The sequence below is a fragment of the Oncorhynchus clarkii genome, chromosome 13 (genome assembly GCF_045791955.1).
Source record: "Oncorhynchus clarkii lewisi isolate Uvic-CL-2024 chromosome 13, UVic_Ocla_1.0, whole genome shotgun sequence".
NCBI classification, from domain to species: domain Eukaryota; kingdom Metazoa; phylum Chordata; class Actinopteri; order Salmoniformes; family Salmonidae; genus Oncorhynchus; species Oncorhynchus clarkii.
The window spans coordinates 3,856,148-3,881,353 of NC_092159.1; the positions used below are offsets into that span (position 1 = coordinate 3,856,148).

At 41.0% G+C, this 25,206-nt stretch overlaps 2 protein-coding genes across 2 annotated transcripts in view; one reads left to right on the forward strand and one right to left on the reverse strand.

The window, feature by feature from the left end:
• LOC139424281 (zinc finger protein 721-like) overlaps positions 1-25,206 on the forward strand; it is a 291,616-nt gene that overhangs the window by 228,819 nt on the left and 37,591 nt on the right. Inside the window, exon 6 of the mRNA XM_071175971.1 lies at positions 10,654-11,239. Within this exon, the coding sequence (XP_071032072.1) occupies positions 10,654-11,239 (586 nt within the window). The remainder of the gene's footprint in view (positions 1-10,653; positions 11,240-25,206) is intronic.
• LOC139423700 (piggyBac transposable element-derived protein 4-like) lies at positions 18,601-24,069 on the reverse strand. Its single transcript, XM_071175309.1, has 3 exons — positions 23,994-24,069; positions 22,958-23,021; positions 18,601-20,347 (listed from the first exon to the last, which is right to left on the reverse strand). Exons 2-3 carry the CDS (start codon positions 22,990-22,992, stop codon positions 18,601-18,603), a joined length of 1,782 nt encoding a protein of 593 aa, XP_071031410.1. The 5' UTR covers positions 22,993-23,021; positions 23,994-24,069.

Consider the following 25,206-nt stretch of genomic DNA (forward strand, 5'->3'; position numbering starts at 1 on the left):
TGGTAGCGCCTCCATGCTCTGGACACTACGCTGACAGACACAGCAAACCTTCTTGCCACAGCTCGCATTGATGTGCCATCCTGGATGAGCTGCACTATCTGAAAACTTGTGTGAGTTGTAGACTCCGTCTCATGCTACCACTAGAGTGAAAGCACCGCCAGCATTCAAAAGTGACCAAAACATCAGCCAGGAAGCATAGGAACTGAGAAGTGGTCTGTGGTCCCCACCTGCAGAACCACTCCTTTATTGGGGGTGTCTTGCTAAATGCCTATAATTTCCACCTGTTGTCTATTGCATTTGCACAACAGCATGTGAAATTTATTGTCAATCAGTGTTGCTTCCTAAGTGGACAGTTTGACAGAAGTGTGATTGACTTGGAGTTACATTGTGTTGTTTAAGTGTTCCCTTTATTTTTTTGAGCAGTGTACAATGCTATTTAACTGTAAACAAATGAACAACAGACTTTCAGCATGCTTATAGAGAAGGGCACTCAACATGTACTGCACTGACACAAATGACTGATGACTGGTTGAGAGAAATTGATAAGAAGAAGATTGTGGGAGCTCTATTGTTAGATTTCAGTGCAGCCTTTGATATTATTGATCATAACCTGTTGTTTAAGAATGTCTGTGCTATGGCTTTTCAGCCTCAGCTCTGAATCCACATTATGGCAATCTATCTACTAGAACTCAGAGGGTTTTTAATGGAAGCTTCTCTAATGTCAAACATATGAAGTTTGATGTACCGCAGGGCAGCTTTCTAGGCCCTCTACTCTTTTCTATTTTTACCAATGGCCTGCCACTGGCATTAAACAAAGCATGTGTGTCCATGTATGCTGATGATTCAACTATATAAGCACCAGCAACCACAGCTAATGAAGTCACTGAAAACCTGAACAAAGAGTTGCAGTCTGTTTTGGAATGCGTGGCCAGTAATAAACTGGTCCTGAACATCTCTAAAACTAAGAGCATTGTATTTAGTACAAATCATTCCTCAAGTTCTAGACCTCAGCTGAATCTGGTAATGAATTGTGTGGCTGTTGAACAAGTTGAGGAGACTAAATTACTTGGCATAACCTTAGATTTTAACTGTCATGGTCAAAACATATAGATTCAATGGTTGTAAAGATGGGGAGAGGTCTATCTGTAATAAAGAGATGCTCTTCTATTTTGACACCACACTCCAAAAAGCAAGTTCTGCAGGCTCTAGTTTTGTCTAATCTTAATTATTGTCCAGTCGTGTGGTCCAGTGCTGCAAGGAAAGACCTAGTTAAGCTGCAGCTGGCCCAGAACAGAGCGGCTGTCACGCCCTGGCCATAGAGAAGCTTTTATTCTCTATTTTTTATAAGAGCTAAGAGTTGAGGAGAGACTGACTGTATCACTTCTTTTTATAAGAAACATGAATGTGTTGAATATCCCAAATTGTTTGCATAGTCTGTAAGGGAATTCTGCCCTATGTGCACAGAAGAGACCACAGGAAAACTTCTTTGATCAGAGGTTAGTTTGTTTAATAAGGATTGCAACCCGGAGTTTACACTTACAGCAATTTGCAAGCAAGACACTCAGTTCAAAAGATGATGTTTTCCCTTTTTATCCCCTACTGAGGATCACCCCGCCCAGGCTGATGTCCCTTAACTTTAATACCATATAAGTTTGTGTGTATGCATTGATATGTAGGCTACGTGTGCCTTTTACAAAATGTATGTAGTTCTGTCCTTGAGCTGTTTTTGTCTATTGATGTGCTTTATTATGTGTCATGTTCTGTGTGGACCCCAGGAAGAGTAGCTGCTGCTTTTACAACATCTAATGGGCATCCTAATAAAATACCAAACTCTGTTATTCTCTCTGATCTCAGAAATAAAGAATCTTGGTTTGACTTGGACTCCAGCAGATCCTTATTTTATAATATCCACCTCAACTCTTCCACGGATTGCTATTTATCATTGTCTCAATGAAGACTTCTTTGTTTTACTTTCCTGGGGTCATTTACAAGCCTCCCACTGGTTGAATTAACTTTGTTTCCACGTCAAATTAAAAAACATCCTTAACATTGATGAACCTTCACTATCTTCATCCCTAAACTAGCAACATTAACTGATGTCTCAATGACCTTCCTGGCCTTATGAAATCCTAGCTAAATACAATGTTCCCACCAGTTTTCATGTCTTTGGTTATGCAAACATTTGTTTACTAGATTATATTTCTCATTAAGAATAATGTTGTTTTAATTCTATATGGGTCACGCCTGGCTTTGGTCATGTGTTCTCTTATGGGTGTCACGCTCTGACCGTAGATTGCTTTGTATGTTTTTATTTTTTGTTTGTTTAGGGTGTGATGTGGGTGGGCATTCTATGTTTGCATGTCTAGGTTTTGTATTTCTATGTGTTGGCCGGGTATGGTTCTCAATCAGGGACAGCTGTCTCTGTTTCGTTGTCTCTGATTGAGAACCATACTTAGGTAGCCTGTTTTCCCACTGTTAGTTGTGGGTTGTTGCTTTCTGTTTGTGTATCTGCACCTGACAGAACTGTTTCGGTTGTTCTCTTTGTTGTTTTGCATTTTAGTGTTCAGTTTCAAATAAATAATATGAACATGTACCACGCTGCACCTTGGTCCTCACCTTCCTCCTATGAATGCCGTTACGATGGGTCAATGATTTTAATTAGAATATAGCAATGATGCTCTCTTCTCAATCACGTACAGTTTCTTTGGAAAGTATTCAGACCCCTTGACTTTTTTCAAATTTTGTTACGTTACAGTCTTATTCTAAAATGGATTAAATAAAACAATTTCCTCAACAATCTACACAAAATACCCCATAATGACATCACAATACCCCATAATGACATCACAATACCCCATAATGACATCACAATACCCCATAATGACAAAGCGGAAACAAGCTTTTTTATAAATGTTTTGCAAATGTATTAAACACAAAATTATTTACAGAAGTATTCAGACCCTTTGCTGAATGAGACTCGAAATTGAGCTCAGGTGCATCCTGTTTCCATTGATCGTCCTTGAGATGTTTCTACAATTTAATTGGAGTCCACCTGTTGTAAATTCAATTGATTGGACATGATTTGGAAAGGCACACACGTGTATATATAAGGTTCAACAGTTGACAGTGCATGTCAGAGCAAAAACCAAGCCATGAGGTGGAAGGAATTGTCCATAGAGCTCCGAGACAGGATTGTGTTGAGGCACAGATCTGGGGAAGGGTACCAAAACATTTATGCAGCATTGAAGGCCCCTGTTTTAGCCCCCTGCAGTAAAAGGTTATTTATGGGGTAAAATGATCTGTTTAAGTCATTAGTGAAGGGCACATCGTTCAAGAATACAGTTATCTTTTATTTTGTGGTCTATATCCTCTCAATCATTTATTCCTTCATAAACCGAAAACATATGTACCTAAACACAACATGTGTTCAAGGGCCCCTCGAGGTTCACGACCTCTTGACCATTATATCTGGATAGCTGACAACTATTTTTTAAAGGTCAAAAGTGATCTGTTTAGGTCATCAGTAAAGGAAGCATAGTTAAAGAGTACAATGAACCTTTCAAAGACTGAGACATCCCCCGAACATCCCCCCCTATAACTATTTTTTTGTTAATTATCTGTTTAGGTCGTTAGTAAAACAGATGTTTTCAAAGACACCTGGGGGGCCAGGTTGTTAATTATTTTGTGTCCATATAGTTCCCCTGTGTGCAAGGGCCCCCTAGATTCACAACTTCTTAACCCTTAACATTCCCAGCCAAGGGGAGAGAAAGAGAGAGAAAAATTTAGTAGTCATTTAAACATACATATTACAATTGTTAAAGTTTACTATGTAATATTAAATACAACATTTAATAAAATAATTAAATTATGTCACTAATGTTTTTTACTAAAAACGTTTTCTAAATCATACATGTTATTATTACATGTAGCATCACTACATAACAACAACATGGTAGCAACACCACATGGTACATACATTATTGGGCACAACAATACATCACATGATGCAGCCACATCTGTCAGTAAGAGTGTCCACAATTGAGTCCTTGAATGAAGAGATGGAGATAAAACTGTCCAGTTTGAGGGGTTTTTGCAGCTTGTTCCCATCGCTAGCTGCAGCGAACTGAAAAGAGGAGCGACCCAGGGATGTGTGTGCTTTGGGGACCTTTAACAGAATGTGGCTGGCAGAATGGGTGTTGTATGTGGAGTAGTTATCTTAGATAGGGGTGAGTGAGGCCTAAGAGGGTTTTATAAATAAGCATTAAACCAGTGGGTCTTGCGACTGGTATACAGAGACAACCAGTTTACAGAGTATAGAGTGCAGTGATGTGTCCTATAAGGAGCATTGGTGGCAAATCTGATGGCCGAATGGTAAAGAACATCTTGCTGCTCATTGTATCCTACCACGACTATATCCAACCCTACTTCATGTGTTGTCTCTATCATGTATCCTACCATGACTATATCCAACCCTACTCCATGTGTTGTCACTATCATGTATCCTACCATGACTATATCCAACCCTACTCCATGTGTTGTCACTATCATGTATCCTACCATGACTATATCCAACCCTACTCCATGTGTTGTCTCTATCATGTATCCTACCATGACTATATCAACCCTACTCCATGTGTTGTCACTATCATGTATCCTACCATTACTATATCCAACCCTACTCCATGTGTTGTCACTATCATGTATCCTGCCCTGACTATATCCAACCGTACTCCATGTGTTGTCACTATCATGTATCCTACCATGACTATATCAACCCTACTCCATGTGTTGTCTCTATCATGTATCCTACCATGACTATATCAACCCAACTCCATGTGTTGCCACTATCATGTTTCCTACTTGGCTGAAGCTTTGATCCAGTGGAAGAAGTATTGAGGAGCAGGGAGGTTAAAGGTCACTTCAAGAAACAGCTGTTACTCTACACTATCCCTAGATAATCCAGTAATGAGAGAAAATGTATAGAATATTTATGGCTCTATAACATCTCTATCTAATCCGTTTTATTGAACCTAATTCCATAACATCTGGTTGTTTTAAAATTACTTGTTTTGACATTGTTTTCTAATCTGCGTTATCCACTCCAGTCAGCAGAGAGCGATATGAGTCTTTCAGGTGATGCTGCTTGCGTGACGTATAATCTAGTGGACGGAACTGGAGGCTTCTTCAACAGCGACAAAAGGCTTCTGATTCAACCAACGTGTTGCTTTGCTAGCGAACATAAAGTTGAGTCTTTGAAGCTCTTTAGGCCAATCGTGTGTATATTACTCTTAGTGTTTTGAATATAATTATGTTTACCCATCTACTAGTTCATTTTAACGTAATTTGCTCGTTAAATTAGCAAATGTGTTACTAAATTGATACTGCATTAGGCTAATCGACCGGAGCATGAGCTCACAAAGCTCGACCGAGAAAGAAGCTCTGGTGAAAGGAGAGGAAGAAGCTTTCAGGATGAAAAGGGAGGAAGAGGACGCTATCGCATTGAAAGATGAAGAGGATGATATTACAGTGAAAGAGGAAGATGGGAAAGAGGTTGTCAAAGTGGAAGGGGGGGAGGTAGAAGCTTTCAGAATCAAAAACGAGGAAGATGCCGTAACATTGAAAGAAGAGAATGTAGTGAAAGAAGAGGAAGAACCTTTTAGAGTAAAAGAGGAAGAGGAGGCTATCTCAATAAAAAAGGAGGAAGACGTTTTGGGAGTGAAAGCGGAGGAAGCTGAAGATCAGACTACCACCAGTGAGTACTGTCTTAAAAACAGGGACACTATGTAGTTCTTGAAATAATGTATTGTTTTAAAGGGGCATTCTACTTCAGTTCAACACTTGAATATGTTGTTCAGTACTGTGGGAATTGTTTAAGGGGCAATCTGCCATTGGTCATATGTTTTTGGGACTTCGATGTATTGAATTCTCATTCTCCATGTGGTCTACATTAAAGTTCACCTCATCTAATATAACAGGCTTTTAAAATCTACGTAAAATATCAAAGGGATGTAAAGGCACCCATTTTGTGGAAATTACCCTTTACATTTGCAACACAAACAATATTTTACAAAATCATGATGGAAGTGGCCATTTTTGACATATTCATGCCTCTTGATTGTAATAGACGGCCATAAGTTTACCGTCTGTTTGCTGTTCTCGTTCACATAGGAGAGAGACATGACTATCGTGGATCCTCTGGGAAGCATCAACAACATCCTGATGCTGACGAGGAAGAGAAGAGTCTCTCCAGATCAGAACACCAGATGGTACAGCTTGGTCTGGTCTAGCATACAGCTTGCTCTATCGGGGTCTGGGCTGGATTTCTGTAAAGCACTTTATGACAACAGCGACATTAGCATCCATAATGATATGTGTCTGTGTCCCCTCTTTATGGTTACCAGGACAACGCTAGCCCTTCCTCCCTCTCGGAGTCCCCGTGTCGTACCTCTCCCAGTAGCGCCTTACTGCTGGGTATGAAGAGGTTGTCTGTGCTGCTGGTGGACTGCAGGAAAACAACGGGGCTGAGTGTAACTGTGAGAGGTGGAGAAGAGATGAAAGGATCAGATTTAACTCATCAAAGTAAGTGCTGTAGTTCAGTTTGAACAAATATCTGTTATCTGGTATCTGTTATCAGGACAACCAGCAGAGTACTGTTAGTTGACAGGAAGATAGACTGGTGGATATGGATGTTATGAATATCATAACACTGAAAAGGATTCTACCAATGAAAAGAGAGGAACCAATAGACCATATAAAACCTTGATAAAAGTTTGCTTTAGAGAGAGAGTTTCAAGATGATCCAATGTAAGCTGCTTGTTTTACAAAAACTTTTCCTTAAAAATGATGACCTTTCAATCTTTACCAACGACATGCCAACGACATTTGAGTAAAGCCAGTGTGTCTGTATGCGGATGACTCAACACTGTACACGTCAGCTACCACGGAAACTGAAATGACTGCAACACTTAACAAAGAGCTGCAGTGAGTTTCAGAATGGGTGTCAAGGAATAAGTTAGTCCTAAATATTTCAGATTACCTTAAATTACATGGCCTACTATGCTAATTCTGTAGCGGTATTGTTAGAGGGGGGTTAAAGAAATATTTTGTTGGGGCACCAGGCAGGTATTAACCCTAGTTATTAAAGTTAGTTATTACCTGTTATAACATTATTATTAAATATTATTAAAACTGAAAGGATGAGAGTAGAATAGAGTAGCGCTTCCAGACACATTCTAAACATGGAGTCTTAAAGGAGGACTGTAACATCTAATGATGAAACATTATGGAGTCTTAAAGGAGGGCTGTAGCATCTAATGATGAAACATTATGGAGTCTTAAAGGAGGACTGTACCATCTAATGATGAAACATTATGGAGTCTTAAAGGAGGCCTGTACCATCTAATGATGAAACATTATGGAGTCTTAAAGGAGGACTGTAGCATCTAATGATGAAACATTATGGAGTCTGAAAGGAGGACTGTAGCATCTAATGATGAAACATTATGGAGTCTTAAAGGAGGACTGTAGCATCTAATGATGAAACATTATGGAGTCTTAAAGGAGGACTGTAGCATCTAATGATGAAACATTATGGAGTTTTAAAGGGTGACTGTAGCATCTAATGATGAAACATGGAGTCTGAAAGGAGGACTGTAGCATCTAATGATGAAACATTATGGAGTCTTAAAGGAGGACTGTAGCATCTAATGATGAATTACTATGGAGTCTGATGCTTTAAAGGAGAAGTTTACCCAAAATCCAGAAACTCCTAGGTGATTCCATACATTGAAACTAGTCATGTGGATTTTTCCCTCTCCCCCTCTCTCCCTGTAGTGCTGTACTGAAACAGCTGCTCTCCCTCTCTCTCCCTGTAGTGCTGTACTGAAACAGCTGCTCTCCCTCTCTCTCCCTGTAGTGCTGTACTGAAACAGCTGCAAAAACGTGACTAGTGACGTTGCTGGATGCGGGCCTCACTCTGCTGCTTTGCCAGTTAATTTGTTATTTTATTACAGCTATGGCCTTTGTCTTTCACCTGGAGTTGTTTATTTATGTCTGAGAAAAAAAACATTTCAACTCATAAAACATATACAAAATAAACTCAGCAAAAATATTTACGGATCTTTTTCAGGACCCTGTCTTTCAAAGAAAATTCATAAAAATCCAAATAACATCACTGATCTTCATTGTAAAGGGTTTAAACACTGTTTTCCATGCTTGTTCAATGAGCCATGAACAATTAATGAACATGCACCTGTGGAACGGTCGTTAACCTGATGGGAAAGGTGTTCCGCTAGCGGAACCCCACGACAACATTCCGTTGAAAAGGCAGCCAGCGAAATTCAAAAATATTTTTTAGAAATATGTAACTTATGTAATATGTAATACAGTAAATGAAAGATAAACATCTTGTTAATGGTGTCCAGATTTCAAAAATGATTTACAGCGAAAGCACAACATATGATTATGTTAACTCATAGTTAACTCAAAGTCCTAAAAACACACAGCCATTTTTCCAGCCAAAGTTAGCAGTCACAAAAAGCAGAAATATAGATAAAATGAATCACTAACCTTTGAGGATCTTCATCAGATGACACTCATAGGACTTCATGTTACACAATACATGTATGTTTTGTTCGATAATGTGCATATTTATATCCAAAATCTCAGTTTGCATTGGCGCGTTACGTGCAGAAATGTTTTGATTCCAAAACATCTGGTGAATTTCCCAGAAATACTCATAAACATTGATAAAAGATGCAAGTGTTATTCACAGAATTAAAGATGGACTTATCCTCTATGCATCCGCGGTGTCAGATTTTTAAAAAAACTTTACGGAAAAAGCATAATCTGAGAACGGCGCTCAGTACCCAAAAACAGCCAAAGACAACTCCGCCATCTTGGAGTCAACATTAGTTTGAAAAAACACTAAAAATATTCACTTACCTTTGATGATCTTCATCAGAAGGCACTCCTAGGAATCCCAGTTTGACAATAAATGACTAATTTGTTCCATAAAGCCCATTTAGCCACTTGTTGTTAGCGTGTTCAGCCCAGTAATCCATCTTCATGAGGCGCGACCATTTCCTCCATGACAAAAACTCAAAAAAGTTCCGTTACAGGTCGTAGAAACAAGTCTGCAAAACATGTCTGCAATCAATCTTTAGGATGTTTTTAACATATCACCTATAAGGTTCCAACCGGAGAATTTCATTGTCTGAAGAAAAGCATTGGAACGGGAGCTAACTCTCTCGGGAGCGCGCGTCATGAGACCCAGGCTCTCTGCCAGACCACTCACTCAAATAGCTCCTATGAGCCCCTCCTTTATAGTTGAATCTTCAAAACAGGTTCTAAAGACGGTGACATCTAGTGGAAGCCATAGGAAGTGCAAGCACATCCATAACTATCAGGGATTTAAATAGGCACTGTTTTGAAATTCGACTTCTCACTTTCTGTTTGGATTTCTTCTCATGGCCTGCCATATGAGTTCTGTTATACTCACAGGCATCATTCAAACAGTTTTAGAAACTTCAGTGTTTTCTATCCTGGTCTGGCGTCGTTATATGTGGTCTGTGGTTGTGAGGCCAGTTGGATATACTTCCAAATTCTCTAAAACGACATTGGAGACGGCTTCTGGTAGAGAATTGAACATTCAATTATCTGGTAACCGCTCTAGTGGATATTCCTGCAGTCAGCATGCCAATTGCACGCTCCCTCAAAACTTGAGACATCTGTGGCATTGTGTTGTGTGACAAAGCTGCACATTTTAGAGTGGCCTTTTGATATCCCCAGCACAAGGTGCACCTGTGTAATAATCAAGCTGTTCAATCAGCTTCTTGATATGCCACACCTGTCAGGTGGATGGATTATCTTGGCAGAGAATAAATGTTAACTAACAGGGATGTAAAAAATTCTGCAATCTTTTGTTTCAGCTCATGAAACATCCAACACTTTACATGTTGTGTTTATAATTTTGTTTATTGTAGTTACTATCAGTTTTAGGAACATCTTTCCAAATATTTCACCTTATTTTTTACTTTACCCAAAATATGACATCAGCGATAGTCAAAATGTTGAAAACCTGTGAACGTCTAAAACAAGAAATCGGGCCATTTAAACATTGTGTCGAACCCTTTCGACAAAGGGGAGATGTTACTGATGTGCTTTGTGTCTTCGAATTAAAAATTAGTTTTTGACTATCACACAAAATTACTTCTTTAGTTATTTTATGTTTAAGGAAGTGTGTAGGTCACATTCTGTATCATACAGCCATGAAAGTTATATATTTAGAACCACCTGTTCAATTGGAATATAGCAAAGTCTGTGTCTTCAGTGTGCTAGAACTGTTTAGTTTTTTGTGTTCTGACTTGTAAAACAGGATGAATAAAATAAGTAGTGTAAACATATAAGTAATTACCAGGAAGCTCTACATGTGTTTTGCCTCAGGTTATTGAGAGATCTGGGATTTACTCTCGTAGCACTGTTGTTTTATCATGTGGAGATTTCATTTGGGTCTCTATTTTAAAAAAACACTGTCTTTGGCAGGAGAAAGACCAGACTCAGAGGAACCAGAGCCAGGGACGTCCAAACCAGCAAGACGACACCAGTGCTCCCACTGTGGAAAGGGTTGGAACAAGTTAAGTGAGCTTAAACGACATGAGATAATACACACAGGGGAAAAGCCTTATGACTGCTTCCAGTGTGGAAAGAGTTTTAAAGATTTAGGGAACCTGAAACGACATGAGAGAATTCACACAGGGGAGAAGCCTTACCACTGCTCCCAGTGTGGCAAGTTTTTCAACCAGTCAGGGGAGCTGAAACGGCACGAGAGAATTCACACAGGGGAGAAGCCTTACCACTGCTCCCAGTGTGGCAAGTTTTTCAACCAGTCAGGGGAGCTGAAACGGCACGAGAGAATTCACACAGGGGAGAAGCCTTACCACTGCTCCCAGTGTGGAAAGAGTTTTAACCTTTTAGGGAACCTGATACGGCATGAGAGAATACACACAGGGGAGAATCCTTTCTACTGCTCCCAGTGTGGAAAGTGTTTCAACTGGTTAGGGGATCTGAAAGAGCATGAGAGAATACACACAGGGGAGAAGCCTTTTTACTGCTCCCAGTGTGGAAAGTTTTTCAGCCAGTCAGGGGGGCTGAAACATCATGAGAGAATTCACACAGGGGAGAAGCCTTACCACTGCTCCCAGTGTGGAAGGAGTTTTAGCCAGAAAAACAACCTGAACCAACACGAGAAAATACACAGAGGGGAAATGCATTACCACTCCTCCCTGGGTGCAAAGCATTTGCCCATTAAGGAAGCCTGAAAGAACATGACACAGAGGAGAAGGCTTTACAGAAGCTCAGACTTTGGGAAAACATATTACTCATAACAATCACTTAAACGTCATTAGAGAATCCACACAGGAAAGAGAAATTACTTCTCTTAGCATGTATATTTCACATCTCATTGACCTACAATTCATCAGAGAACATACACAGTGCACCTGTTGTCTTATATTGTTGACTGATAATGTGTTTACCTGTTTTTACCAGATGAAATTGCTTCTTCCAATTATTGATAAACATGTACCTGTTAAGAAACTGACTGTTAGAACTGTTAAGGCTCAGAAGCCAAAGAAATTCCCCTACCCAAGAGTGGTAAAGCGGCCTTTACTGGTTCTAACAGCAGACCTATAAACTTGCTGCCAGCTCTTAGCAACCTGTTGGAAATTGTGTTTGAACAAATACAATGCTATTTCTCTGTAAACAACTGAACAACAGACTTTCAGCATGCTTATAGAGAAGGGCACTCAACATGTACTGCACTGACACAAATGTCTGATGATTGGTTGAGTGAAATTGATAAGAAGATTGTGGGAGCTCTATTGTTAGATTTCAGTGCAGCCTTTGATATTATTGACCATAACCTGTTGTTTAGGAATGTTTTTGCTATGGCTTTTCAACCTCTGCCATAATGTGGATTCAGAGGTATCTATCTAATAGAACTCAGAGGGTTTTTAATGGAAGCTTCTCTAATGTCAAACATATGAAGTGTGATGTACCGCAGGGCAGCTCTCTAGGCCCTCTACTCTTTTCTATTTTTACCAATGGCCTGCCACTGGCATTAAAAAAAGCATGTGTGTCCATGTATGCTGATGATTCAACGATATAAGCACCAGCAACTTGAGGAGACTAAATTACTTGGCATTACTTAGATTGTAAACTGATATTATCTGTTTGATACTGCTGTACTGTTGGACTTAGAAGCACAAGCATTTCACTACACTCACAATAACATCTGCTAACCATGTGTATGTGACCAATAACACCTGCTAAACATCTGTATGTGACCAATAACATCTGATAACCATGTGTATGTGACCAATAACATCTGCTAACCATGTGTATTTGACCAGTAACATCTGCTAACCATGTGTATGTGACCAATAACATCTGATAACCATGTGTATGTGACCAATAACATCTGCTAACCATGTGTATGTGACCAATAACATCTGCTAACCATGTGTATGTGACCAATAACATCTGCTAACCATGTGTATGTGACCAATAACATCTGCTAACCATGTGTATGTGACCAATAACGAAGAAGACCATCAAAATGTATTGGAAAGGAGCATCAAGCTCAACACATGAACTTTCACCACCCTGTGAAGTTCATCATTTATTTAATCTGTAGCCTAATAAACTGCATGGGTTCCTAAATCGTAGTGGGAGGACCACACAATATATAATCACGTGACTCCAAGTTAACTAAGATATGATCGTTATTAAATCAATATTTCTGCATAAAGGATTAATGCCGCCATTTCTCATTTATACATTTTTACTGACACAAAAAGACCTCACCATGTCAAACGAAGTAACAAATCGTCTGTCGGCATTTAGAAAAGTATACAGTCATATCCTGTTTCCATCAGCCCGGTCATTACTTTGGAAATGGTTGGATCAATATCCACCTTCATGATATGGATGAAGCCTGATTTGGAATGTCTGAGTAGTTCTATATGATGTCATAATACACCCCTCCGATAATCAAGTGATGTTCAGATGTGATGCATTTGCTCCATTGTTTACATTTAAGTTGGAGGCCCACTCTGATGATGTATGTCTTACATAGTGGGGCTTTAAATGAAAAGTATGGTGACATCTTAGTGGGGCTTATAATGAATAGGATTATTAATCATAAACTCCTATAGCAACAATACACTGTGGCTTTGACTTCAAGAAGAGAATGGGCTGATGGGTGGTGGTGCTACTCTATAGGTTAGGCTGTCCAATGTGAATGTTCAATACACACAATAGGTTGATCGGTAGCTAGTTAGCTAGCTGTCCAGTCTAATACAAATGTTCAATACACACAATAGGTTGATCAGTAGCCAGCTAGCTGCTACGTCTTTAGCCGGACAGCTAGCTAACATGGCTAGCTATCAACAAAGTCAAAATGGACTCCAGGCCTGGTGGTGGCAGTAGTGCAAATACAACCACTGTTTACCGGAGCTTCCTGAGTGAAAAATAATTTGGCTATATAAAGAGGGCACGACAAACCCTAATCCCCCTCAGGAGACTGAAAAGGTTTGGCATGGGTCCTCAGATCACAACGCAGGGCCAGACGGATTACCAGGACGTGTACTCCGAGCATGCGCTGACCAACTGGCAAATGTCTTCACTGACATGTTCAACCTCTCCCTGTCTGTAATACCAACATGTTTCAAGCAGACCACCATAGTCCCTGTGCCCTAGGACACCAAGGTAACCTACCTAAATGACTACCGACCCATGTCACTCACGTATGTAGCCATGAAGTGCTTTGAAAGGCTGGTCATCTCTGTGAAGATGGGAGAACCTTCCAGAAGGACAACCACCTCTGCAGCACTCTGCCAGTCTGGCCTTTATGGTAGAGTGGCCAGACGGAAGCCACTCCTCAGTAAAAGGCACATGACAGCCCACTTAGAGTTTGCCAAAAGGCACCCAAAAGATTCTCAGACCATGAGAAACAGGATTCTCTGTTCTGATGAAATCAAGATTGTACAATGGCCTGAATGCCAAGCGTGACGTCTGGAGGAAACCTGGCACCCTCCCTACGGTGAAGCATGGTGGTGGCAGAATTATGCTGTGAGGATGTTTTTCAGCGGCAGGGACTGGAAGGCTAGTCACAATTGAGGCAAAGATGAACAGAGTAAAGGACAGTGAGATCCTTGATGAAAACCTGCTCCAGAGATCTCAGGACCTCAAACTGGGGCGAAGGTTCACCTTCCAACAGGACAACGACCCTAAGCACACAGCCAAGATAACACAGGAGTGACTTCAGGACAAGTCTCTGAATGTCCTTGAGTGGCCCAGCCAGAGCCCGGACTTAAACCTGATCGAACATCTCTGGAGAGACCTGAAAATAGCTGTGCAGCAACATTCCCAATCCAACCTGACAGAGTTTGAGAGGATCTGCAGAGAAGAATGGGAGAAGCTACCCAAATACAGGTGTGCCAAGCTTGTGTTGTCATACCCAAGAAGGCTTGAGGCTGTAATCACTGCCAAACGTGCTTCAACAAAGTACAGAGTAAAGGGTCTGACGTCGGTGTAACGTAACAAAATCTGGATTTCCGAATGCTGTCCTCTCCAAATGTAGCTGTATTTTATTGGTTGGAATTGTTTTAAGATGGCCATACTGTGGATTATTTAGCTGTTTGATGTTTAATTCTAGGACCCCTTTAGGTATAAATATATATATATATATATATATATATATATATGTGTGTGTGTGTGTGTGTAATACCAGTCAAAAGTTTGGACACTTCAAAACCTTAGTCCTTAAAAAAAAAGAAAAATCCAGTTATTAAATGTGTTTTCAATGCATTTCTATGGGCAATATTAGTAAAGCCCAAATTCAATATTTAATTTATTGATTTATATATATATATACAGTACCAGTCAAAAGTTTGGACACACCTACTCATTCCAGAGATTTTATTTTATAGAATCATGTAGTAACAAAAAAAGTGTTAAACAAATCTAAATATATTTGATGTTTGAGAGTCTTCAAAGTAGCCACCCTTTGCCTTGATGACAGCTTTGCACTCTTGGTAATGTAGAAAAAAGTTAAAATAAAGAAAAACCCTACAATGAGTAGGTGTGTCCAAACTTCTGACTGGTACTGAATATATATTTATATATATATATTTAAATCAAATATTGAATTTGGGCTTTACTAATATTGCCCATAGAAATGCATTGAAAAACACATTTAATAACTGGAAAAAAATACATAAATTTGTTTTAAGTAATAAGGTTTTGAAGTGTCTGTCCTATATCTAGGCGATATAAGAAAGCTCAGGTAATATTTTATATTGTTTTACATATATTTAACCCCTTATTTTGAGGGGCACAAAACTACCTCCGTACTTCCATTTGTGTGTATAGGTTACCTTCAAATGAGTTCCGATGATCAACATAGAGAACACACTTTCACAACCCTCCCAAACCTCTCTACAACATCCCCAACAAACACCTTCACAACCCTCCCAAACCTCTCTACAACATCCCCAACAAACACCTTCACAACCCTCCCAAACCTCTCTACAACATCCCCAACAAACACCTTCCAAAACCTCTCTACAACATCCCCAACAAACACCTTCACAACCCTCCCAAACCTCTCTACAACATCCCCAACAAACACCTTCACAACCCTCCCAAACCTCTCTACAACATCCCCAACAAACACCTTCCAAAACCTCTCTACAACATCCCCAACAAACACCTTCACAACCCTCCCAAACCTCTCTACAACATCCCCAACAAACACCTTCCAAAACCTCTCTACAACATCCCCAACAAACACCTTCACAACCCTCCCAAACCTCTCTACAACATCCCCAACAAACACCTTCCAAAACCTCTCTACAACATCCCCAACAAACACTTTCACAACCCTCCCAAACCTCTCTACAACATCCCCAACAAACACCTTCACAACCTTCCCAAACCTCTCTACAACATCCCCAACAAACACCTTCACAACCCTCCCAAACCTCTCTACAACATCCCCAACAAACACCTTCACAACCCTCCCAAACCTCTCTACAACATCCCCTACAAACACCTTCCCAAACCTCTCTACAACATCCCCAACAAACACCTTCACAACCCTCCCAAACCTCTACAACATCCACAAACACCTTCACAACCCTCCCAAACCTCTCTACAACATCCCCTACAAACACCTTCCCAAAGCTCTCTACAACATCCCCAACAAACACCTTCACAACCCTCCCAAACCTCTCTACAACATCCCCAAACACCTTCACAACCCTCCCAAACCTCTCTACAACATCCCCTACAAACACCTTCACAACCCTCCCAAACCTCTCTACAACATCCCCAACAAACACCTTCACAACCCTCCCAAACCTCTCTACAACATCCCCAACAAACACCTTCACAACCCTCCCAAACCTCTCTACAACATCCCCAACAAACACCTTCACAACCCTCCCAAACCTCTCTACAACATCCCCAACAAACACCTTCACAACCCTCCCAAACCTCTCTACAACATCCCCAACAAACACCTTCCAAAACCTCTCTACAACATCCCCAACAAACACTTTCACAACCCTCCCAAACCTCTCTACAACATCCCCAACAAACACCTTCCAAAACCTCTCTACAACATCCCCAACAAACACCTTCACAACCCTCCCAAACCTCTCTACAACATCCCCAACAAACACCTTCCAAAACCTCTCTACAACATCCCCAACAAACACTTTCACAACCCTCCCAAACCTCTCTACAACATCCCCAACAAACACCTTCACAACCTTCCCAAACCTCTCTACAACATCCCCAACAAACACCTTCACAACCCTCCCAAACCTCTCTACAACATCCCCAACAAACACCTTCACAACCCTCCCAAACCTCTCTACAACATCCCCAAACACCTTCACAACCCTCCCAAACCTCTCTACAACATCCCCTACAAACACCTTCACAACCCTCCCAAACCTCTCTACAACATCCCCAACAAACACCTTCACAACCCTCCCAAACCTCTCTACAACATCCCCAACAAACACCTTCACAACCCTCCCAAACCTCTCTACAACATCCCCAACAAACACCTTCACAACCCTCCCAAACCTCTCTACAACATCCCCAACAAACACCTTCACAACCCTCCCAAACCTCTCTACAACATCCCCTACAAACACCTTCCCAAACCTCTCTACAACATCCCCAACAAACAACTTCACAACCCTCCCAAACCTCTCTACAACATCCCCAAACACCGCCACAACCCTCACAAACGTCTCTACAACATCCTGACATCTGAAGATATCAGTGGTCACTCTTCATCAAGAGCAGGTATGATGAATCTCTCATCTCAGACATTACAACTAATGTGCTGTGAGATTAAATGCTGTAATGTTGGAGGAAATCAATTGTAACTGTTCATGCAATGGACAAATCTTTCTCTCTCTAGATTGCCCTCCATTAGACTCTCCTGGTGCAGGACAGAGTCAGAGTGCTGGTAATTTTCATGTCTACTGATTTCAATGGTGTCAGAAGTCTCAGAAGTGATGCGTAGCACCAGATTTAGCCAACAGCTCATTTACATCTGTCCAAGGGAAGATTTGAGGCCATCTAGATGTGTCTCTCTGAGGCCCACCGGAAGTGATGCAACATTTGAGGTTTTGTAGAGAGCTGCTGCTGACACCATGTCCTCTGTTGCTATGGTTACTCTGATCACTTTCTTACTCATAGTCTCTCCTTTATTATGTATCTTCTGTCTGTCAGCTGACAGACCCTACCAACCAACTGACAGACCCTACCAACCAACTGACAGACCCTACCAACCAACTGACAGACCCTACCAACCAACTGACAGACCCTACCAACCAATTGACAGAACCTACCAACCAACTGACAGACCCTACCAACCAGCTGACCGACCCTACCAACCAACTGACCGACCCTACCAACCAACTGACCAACCTTTCAACCTACCTTACCTTATTAAAATCCTTTTCGGGTTACTTTGTGCAATTTCCACCTGAAGACATACCCTAATCTAACAGCCTGTAGCTCAGGCCCAGAAGCAAGGATATGCAAATTCTTGGTACCAAAGAAAACACTCTGAAGTTTGTGTAAATGTGAATTGAATGTAGGAGAATATAACACAATAGATCTGGTAGAAGAAAATACACAGGTGTTTCTCTGTTCTTTTAATGTTGTCGCATCTTTAAAATAAACAAGAACAGCCAAACATTCAGTTATGATACTGGGGCTAATTTCAAATAAGAACATAAGTAGGCAACAGTATTTGACCAAAGTTTCAGACAGATACTTTCAGGAATGAGTGAGGTACATGCCATTGAGCATGAAGTCACCCAGGTGTCCCTCACAATGTACCCAAGTGGCCGAATTGGAACATCGAAACATTGATGCAAATAACTATATACAAAATACAAAAAATTATTCAAACATACCCGGAAAAATTGAAGAAAAAAAATGAATATTTAAAAAAATGGAAAATAACAAGGGTAACTATTTACACTCAATGTTCAATAATGTGAAGACCCTCTACACAATATTGCGCTGCTGATGCCATAGCCCATAGCAGTCTCTTTCTGCTGTGAAGCAGAGGGTCACTGAACAGGTGGTGCAGCCGACAGAGGATTTCTTTTTGCAAAGAGCACAACGAAGCCTCCTTACTAAGCCCCTTTTGCACTCATTCCTGCCTGCAATAAGGAATTTAAGCATGTGCACACCACTGGTTGATGGAGCAGAAGGGACAGAGGTAGAGGGGAATGAAGGTGCTACAGTGCTGTAGCTAGCAAGCTCCTGGATGAGCTGCTCCCTGAATGCTAGCTGTGAGATGGGGGGCTGTCCACAGCTCTTGGCCATTTCCTTCTGGAGGATGAAGGCATTCACCACAGCAATGTCAATGAAATGATAAAACAATGTCTTGTACCATTTCATGTTTTTGTGGAGAACATTATAGTATCCTATCAGCGCATATGATAGGCCCACACCTCCCCCCATGCTCTTGTTGTAGTCCTTTACTGCAGTTGGAATGGAGACATTTTTGGTGGTCCATGCCCCTGAAGCGTCCTTTACACGCCTGACGACGTGATCACCACTGAAGGACTTGTGGATAGTGGAGCACATCGCCATCTCTCTGGTGTCCATCCACTTCACAAACAGCAGGCCATCTTCACGGATCCATCTCATGGTACCCCGCTCAGCCTGCTTAGGCATGTCGTTCACCCTGGTTTTCGGAAAGCCCACTCTGTTGGTCAGAATGGTGCCACAGGCCCACATCTCCAGCTTCCTCAGGTCTGTGAACAGGGTAGGGCTTTTGTAAAAGTTATTCACAAACAGTTTGTAGCCCTTCCCTAGCAGCTGAAAATCTAATAACTGCATAACAGAGTCATAGCTAAATCCCTTACCGGTCGCACAACTGTTCTTACCCTCATAGACAAAAAAATTGCACGTGTATGCACTCGCAGAATCGGCCAAAACAAACAGTTTGTAACCCAATTTAGTCGGTTTGTTACGCATGTAGTGTTTTAGGCCATTTCTGGCCTTTGAGGCTACCATCCTCTCATCTATGGAAAGGTTCTGGGCAGGCTGAAAATAAGTATTGCAGGCCTCAATGATGTCGAGGTAGAGAGGTTTAATTTTGCAGAGCTTATCAAACCTTGCCGTGCCTCGTTTTGTCTCGTTGTCCTTATCAACTTCTGGGTCACTGATATGAAGCGCCCGTGAGATTGTCAGAAACCTTTTGCACGACATGACCGTGGTGGGGAAAGGCAGTTGATAGAGGGGTGCAGATTTCCAGTAGTCCTTCAGGGTTTTTAGCTTCACAAGACCCATGTAAATGACCATAGAGAAGTAACAAAAAAGATCTGACCTGGAAATGGGCTTCCATGTCTCTTTCCTGCCTTCCTGCTTCTTAGCTCCGTACTTATTAGTGTTCAACACCAGGGAATCAACAACTGCCGAGGTGAAAAACAACTGAAAAAGTTGCATGGGGCTGTACTTGGCGTTCATGTCCAGCTGAGGACCTGGTGGCCTCGTTGGTCTGAAAATTGGAGGCGGTGGAGCCACATCCTCCTCCAGCACAGAGTGCCAACGACCCTCCTCCGCACTGCCAGCAGGTTCCACACTTCCCTTCCTCCGCTTCTTTGTCACCGGCTCCACACCTCTTGATGGCCGGGCGGGGGTAGGTGTGGTGCCGGAGACAGCAGGGGTCCGGCTGGATGGACCAGCTTCAGTGGGGGATTTGCACCTTGGCAGTATGGGCTCCCAATCAGAATCGCTGGGACTGTGAAATAAAGACACAGATTATATATAGAGTAAGTAAACATCCACTAAGGTGAGGTGTTGTATTTTATCTAAACATGGAATGGACATGTAAAAATATATGTAATATATACAGACACACAGATACACCCACAATGTAGAGCAATGTTTACTTTATACATATGTGTACTTTATATTTCATGTCCTATTTTATATATGGCAAAAAAAATATATATATATATATATCTCAAACAACTCAAATGAATAATATTTAATATGATTCATTTCAAACAACGTTACTCACCAATCCAACACAGAATCTTCTCCATTTAGAGTGAAAAGAATAGTCACTGTCTGGTCTGACTCATCTTGTAATAATTCACTCTCACTATCTCTATCAATCTCATCAATGATATCATGTAGATCTGTATACTTTGTCTTTGCCTTCGATTTTAAAGATTTACTTGCCATAATTCTTCTCCTAAATGCTGCACGTAACCAGCGTGGCTGTCTTGTAGAGTTTTCAATGGCGAATGGTTGAACAATCATATCATTGGTGCGCAATTAGGTCATTGTTTGCCGTGTTCAAATCAGTTCCTTTCGGTCAATATGTCCCGGAAAAGAACCATGAAGTGTGGTTGTTTTACTAACAAACAGAGGATTGCAATGAAACCAAACATGACTCGATAAACGTCCGTTTAGATTGAGTAATTACATCGAACGTTACGTCCAAAGTTGAAGGACACGGAATTTACGACAAGTGTTTCCTGTTAGGCTATAAAAATGGATTATATGGAACAAAACGACACTATTGTTTTGTCGTGACCTTTAGTGTTGCCAAAAGAAGAAGATCTTCAAAAGGTAATTGATGAATTTTATTGCCATTTCTGATCGATAATCACATTTGCAGTAAAGCTTTTTGAATTCTGACATGGTGGCTAGATTAACCAGAGGTTTAGCTTTCATTTGGTGTATTGCACTTATGATTTAATTGAAGTTAAATATTTATAATAATGACATTTCGGGCAATTTTTGTTGAAACGTTTCCCTAGAGGAACGCCTGTCCTTGACTTCATGCATGTGACCAGTAGCCCCTGCCATGCACAGAGTAATGGTGAGGCAGAGAGAGCTGTGAAAGCAGTCAAGGGACTGCTGAAAAAAGAACAAGGATCCATACAGGGCTCTGTTAGCTTACAGAGTTACACCACTGCATTATGGGCCGTCGCCTGCCGAGCTCCTGATGGGCAGGAGGCTGCGTTCCCCATTGCCTGTCTCGCCGGCTCAGCTTAAACCCCGATGGCCTAACAGGAAGGCCTTCGCTGAGAGGGACAAACGGCTGAAACAAACGCAAACTGGAGACTTTAAATCGGAGACACCGTGCTAAGGAGAGGCCAGAGCTGACAGAAGGTCAACGTGTGTGGATTACAAACTCAAAGACACCAGCAATAGTGCTGAGGAAAGCGGATGCCCCACGCTCTTCCAGATCTACCAGCCACACAGACTGAGGCCACAGAAAATGCACAAAAAGAGGGTGAAGGAGAGAGAATGCTCACAGAGCCAAAAGCGCGCCCAGAAAGGGATGTGAAGCCACCAGTGGCTGAAAGACTATGTTACGTGGAGAAAACATACTGCTGGGGAACATACCCAGCAAAAAGAGACTGTACCTAAGTTAATGTTCATACTGTGTGATTGAATGCCTTCATACGGTTTCAGGATGGGAATTAGCATGTTAGAGAATAATACTGGTTTCCAAATTGCATTTCAGTTATGCTTCAGTGGTTATGCATGTTGAGTTCTTGTTCATGGGAGAGGGGAAGATGTAGTAGGATGTCCCTTGGGGGTATCCGTACCTATGTAGGACATGCGAGGGTTAGGTTAATAAACAGGCTGGAGCTAGAACCTCGTTGTCGCGCGTCCTTATTTTAGATCATACTACAGTTTGACATGTTTCTACAAACTTTTATTGTACTTTTAAAAAACCTTGTCTGGACTTTGTGCCCGCACCTTGTGCATTCGGATTACTGGACTAAACGTGCGAACAAAAAGGGTTTTTTTTGGTCATAAAGAGGGACATTATCGAACAAAACAAACATTTATTGTTTAACATGGAGACCTGGGAGTGACACCAGATGATCAGAGGTAAGTGATTAATTTTAATCGCTATTTCTGACTTTTGTGACACCTCTCCTTGGTTGGAAAATGGCTGTATGGTTCTGTGGCTAGGGGCTGACCTAACAATTGTTTGGCGTGCTTTCGCCGTAAAGCCTATTTGAAACAGGACAATATGGCTGGATTTACAACAAGTTTATCTTTAAAATGGTGTATAATACTTGTATGTTTGAGGAATTTTAATTATGGGATTTCTGTTGTTTTTAATCTGGCGCCCTGCAATTACACTGGCTGTTGTCGAGGTGGGACGCACTTGTACCAGAGAGGTTAACAAGAAATTTGTGGAGTGGTTGAAAAACGAGTTAAGGACTCCAAACTAAGTGTATGTAAACTTTGACTGTATGTGTGTGTGTGTGTGTGTGTGTGTGTGTGTGTGTGTGTGTGTGTGTGTGTATATATAAATAAATATGCAACCATTTAAACAACTGCATTAGCATGAGAAGTAAAAACTTGTTTTACTTACTCAAAACTCTGGTCACTCGCAGAGTCCTCATCCATTCCTTCTGTGTCACTCTGTTGGTCAATTTCTGCAATAATATCATCAAAATTATTATACTTGGACTGAGATTTAGCTTTTCCACTCTTAGTAACCATGTTTAACTTTTTCAGACTTGAGAAGTCTGTAGAAGAGAACGAACTGCTGTGAAACGTAAACTACCGTGCATCTGGTTTCCTTTCACCAGAGAATGAACTCTGTTGTGCACAGCTCTAGCATGATGGCTGTTTGTCCTACAAACGGCGTTCACATACTGCTGGAAATCCCAGCTCATTGGCTATCTAGCTAGGTTTCAAAACGATAGGTGGTCATTGGTTCAAGAACCTTCATGGGCTAATTCAGGTCTTGTATAGCCAATACGTAATGTAGAATCATGAAACATGTTTGTGTTAGGATATACATGTCCTTTTGTCAATTAAAATAACATTAAATTTATCATAAATACAGTGTAGACATTGCTAATGTTGTAGCGGAAAATGGCTGATTATCTACATAGAGGCCCATTATCAGCAACCATCAGTCCTGTGTTCCAATGGCACTTTGTGTTAGCTAATCCAAGTGTATCATTTTAAAATGCGAATCGAACATTAGAAAACGCTTTTGCAATTATTTTAGCACAGCTGACAACTGTTGTTCTGATTAAAGAAGCCATAAAACTGGCCTCCTGTAGACTAGTTGAGTATCTGGAGTATCTGATTGTCGATGTTATTTTAATGGACCAAAAAAATTATTTTCTTTCAAAAACAAGGACATTTCTAAGTGACCCCAAACTTTTCAACGGTAGTGTATATATAGAAATACATGTTTAAAATTTGCATCAATTGATTGGTCGAAAGAACAGATGGCTAAGTCAAACAAGATTTTTATTAGTCGGGGACAGCCCCACTGGTAAAAGATACTAGTCCATCTTCATGTCAACTAACAGAACTCTGCTGGTTGTCCAGGTAACAGATACCAGTGGGAAGATCTATAATTTTTGTTCAAACTAAACTACAGCACTTACTTTGATGAGTCAAATCTGATCCTTTCTTCTCTTCTCCTCCTCTCACAGTTCCACTCAGCCCCGTTGTTTTCCTGCAGTCCACCAGCAGCACAGACAACCTCTTCCTACCCAGCAGTAAGGTACTACCGGGAGAGGCACGAAACGGGGACTCCGGGAGGGAGGAGGGGCTAGCGTTGTCCTGGTAACCATAAAGAGGGGACACAGACGCATATCATTATGGATGCTTAAGTCACTGTTGAAAAAGTGCTTTACAGAAGCCCAGACCAGACCCCGAGAGCAAGCTGTATGCTAGACCAAACCAAGCTGTACCATCTGGTGTTCTGATCTGGAGAGACTCTTCTCTACTTCGTCAGCATCAGGATGTTGTTGAGGCTCCCCAGAGGATCCACAATAGTCATGTCTGTCTCCTGTGTGAATGAGAACATCAAACATATGGTAAACTTATCAACTTCTATTGCAATCCCAGAGTCTTACAGGAGGAATGAATACATATCTAAAAGGGGACTAAATTAGCCACTTTAATTGTGTTTTTTATATTGTTTGTGATCAGTGGTGTAAAGTACTTAAGTAAAAATACTTTAAAGTACTATTTAAGTAGCTTTCCGGGGAATCTGTACTTTACTATTTTTGACTAATTGTACTTTTACTTCACTACGTACATAAAGAAAATGTACTTTTTACTCCATACATTTCCCTGACACCCAAAAGTACTCATTACATTTCGAAGGCTTAGCAGGACAGGAAAATGGTCCAATTCACTCACTAATCAAGAGAACATCCCTGGTAATCATTACTGGCTCTGATCTGGCAGACTCACTAAACACACGTTTCAATTGTAGATTGTCAGAGAGTTGGAGTGTGTCCCTGGCTATCCGTCAATAAAATAAAAACAAACAAGAAAATGGCACCATCTGGTTTGCTTAATATAAGGAAGCTTCTTTGCCTCCTTTCACCAGTTTCTTTCTCCGTCTAGATTAGTGAGTTTATGCTCCGGGAGATTAGCCTAGTGCAGTATCAATGTAACACATTTGCTAATTTAACAAGCAAATTACGTTTAAATGAACCAGTAGATATGTAAACAGAATTATGTTGAAAACACTAAGAGTAATATACACAAGATTGGTCTAAAGAGCTCTAATGTTTCGGTTTTAGGTTTGCTAGCAAAGCACAGCGTGGTTAAATCAGAAGCCTTTTGTCGCGGTTGAAGAAGCCT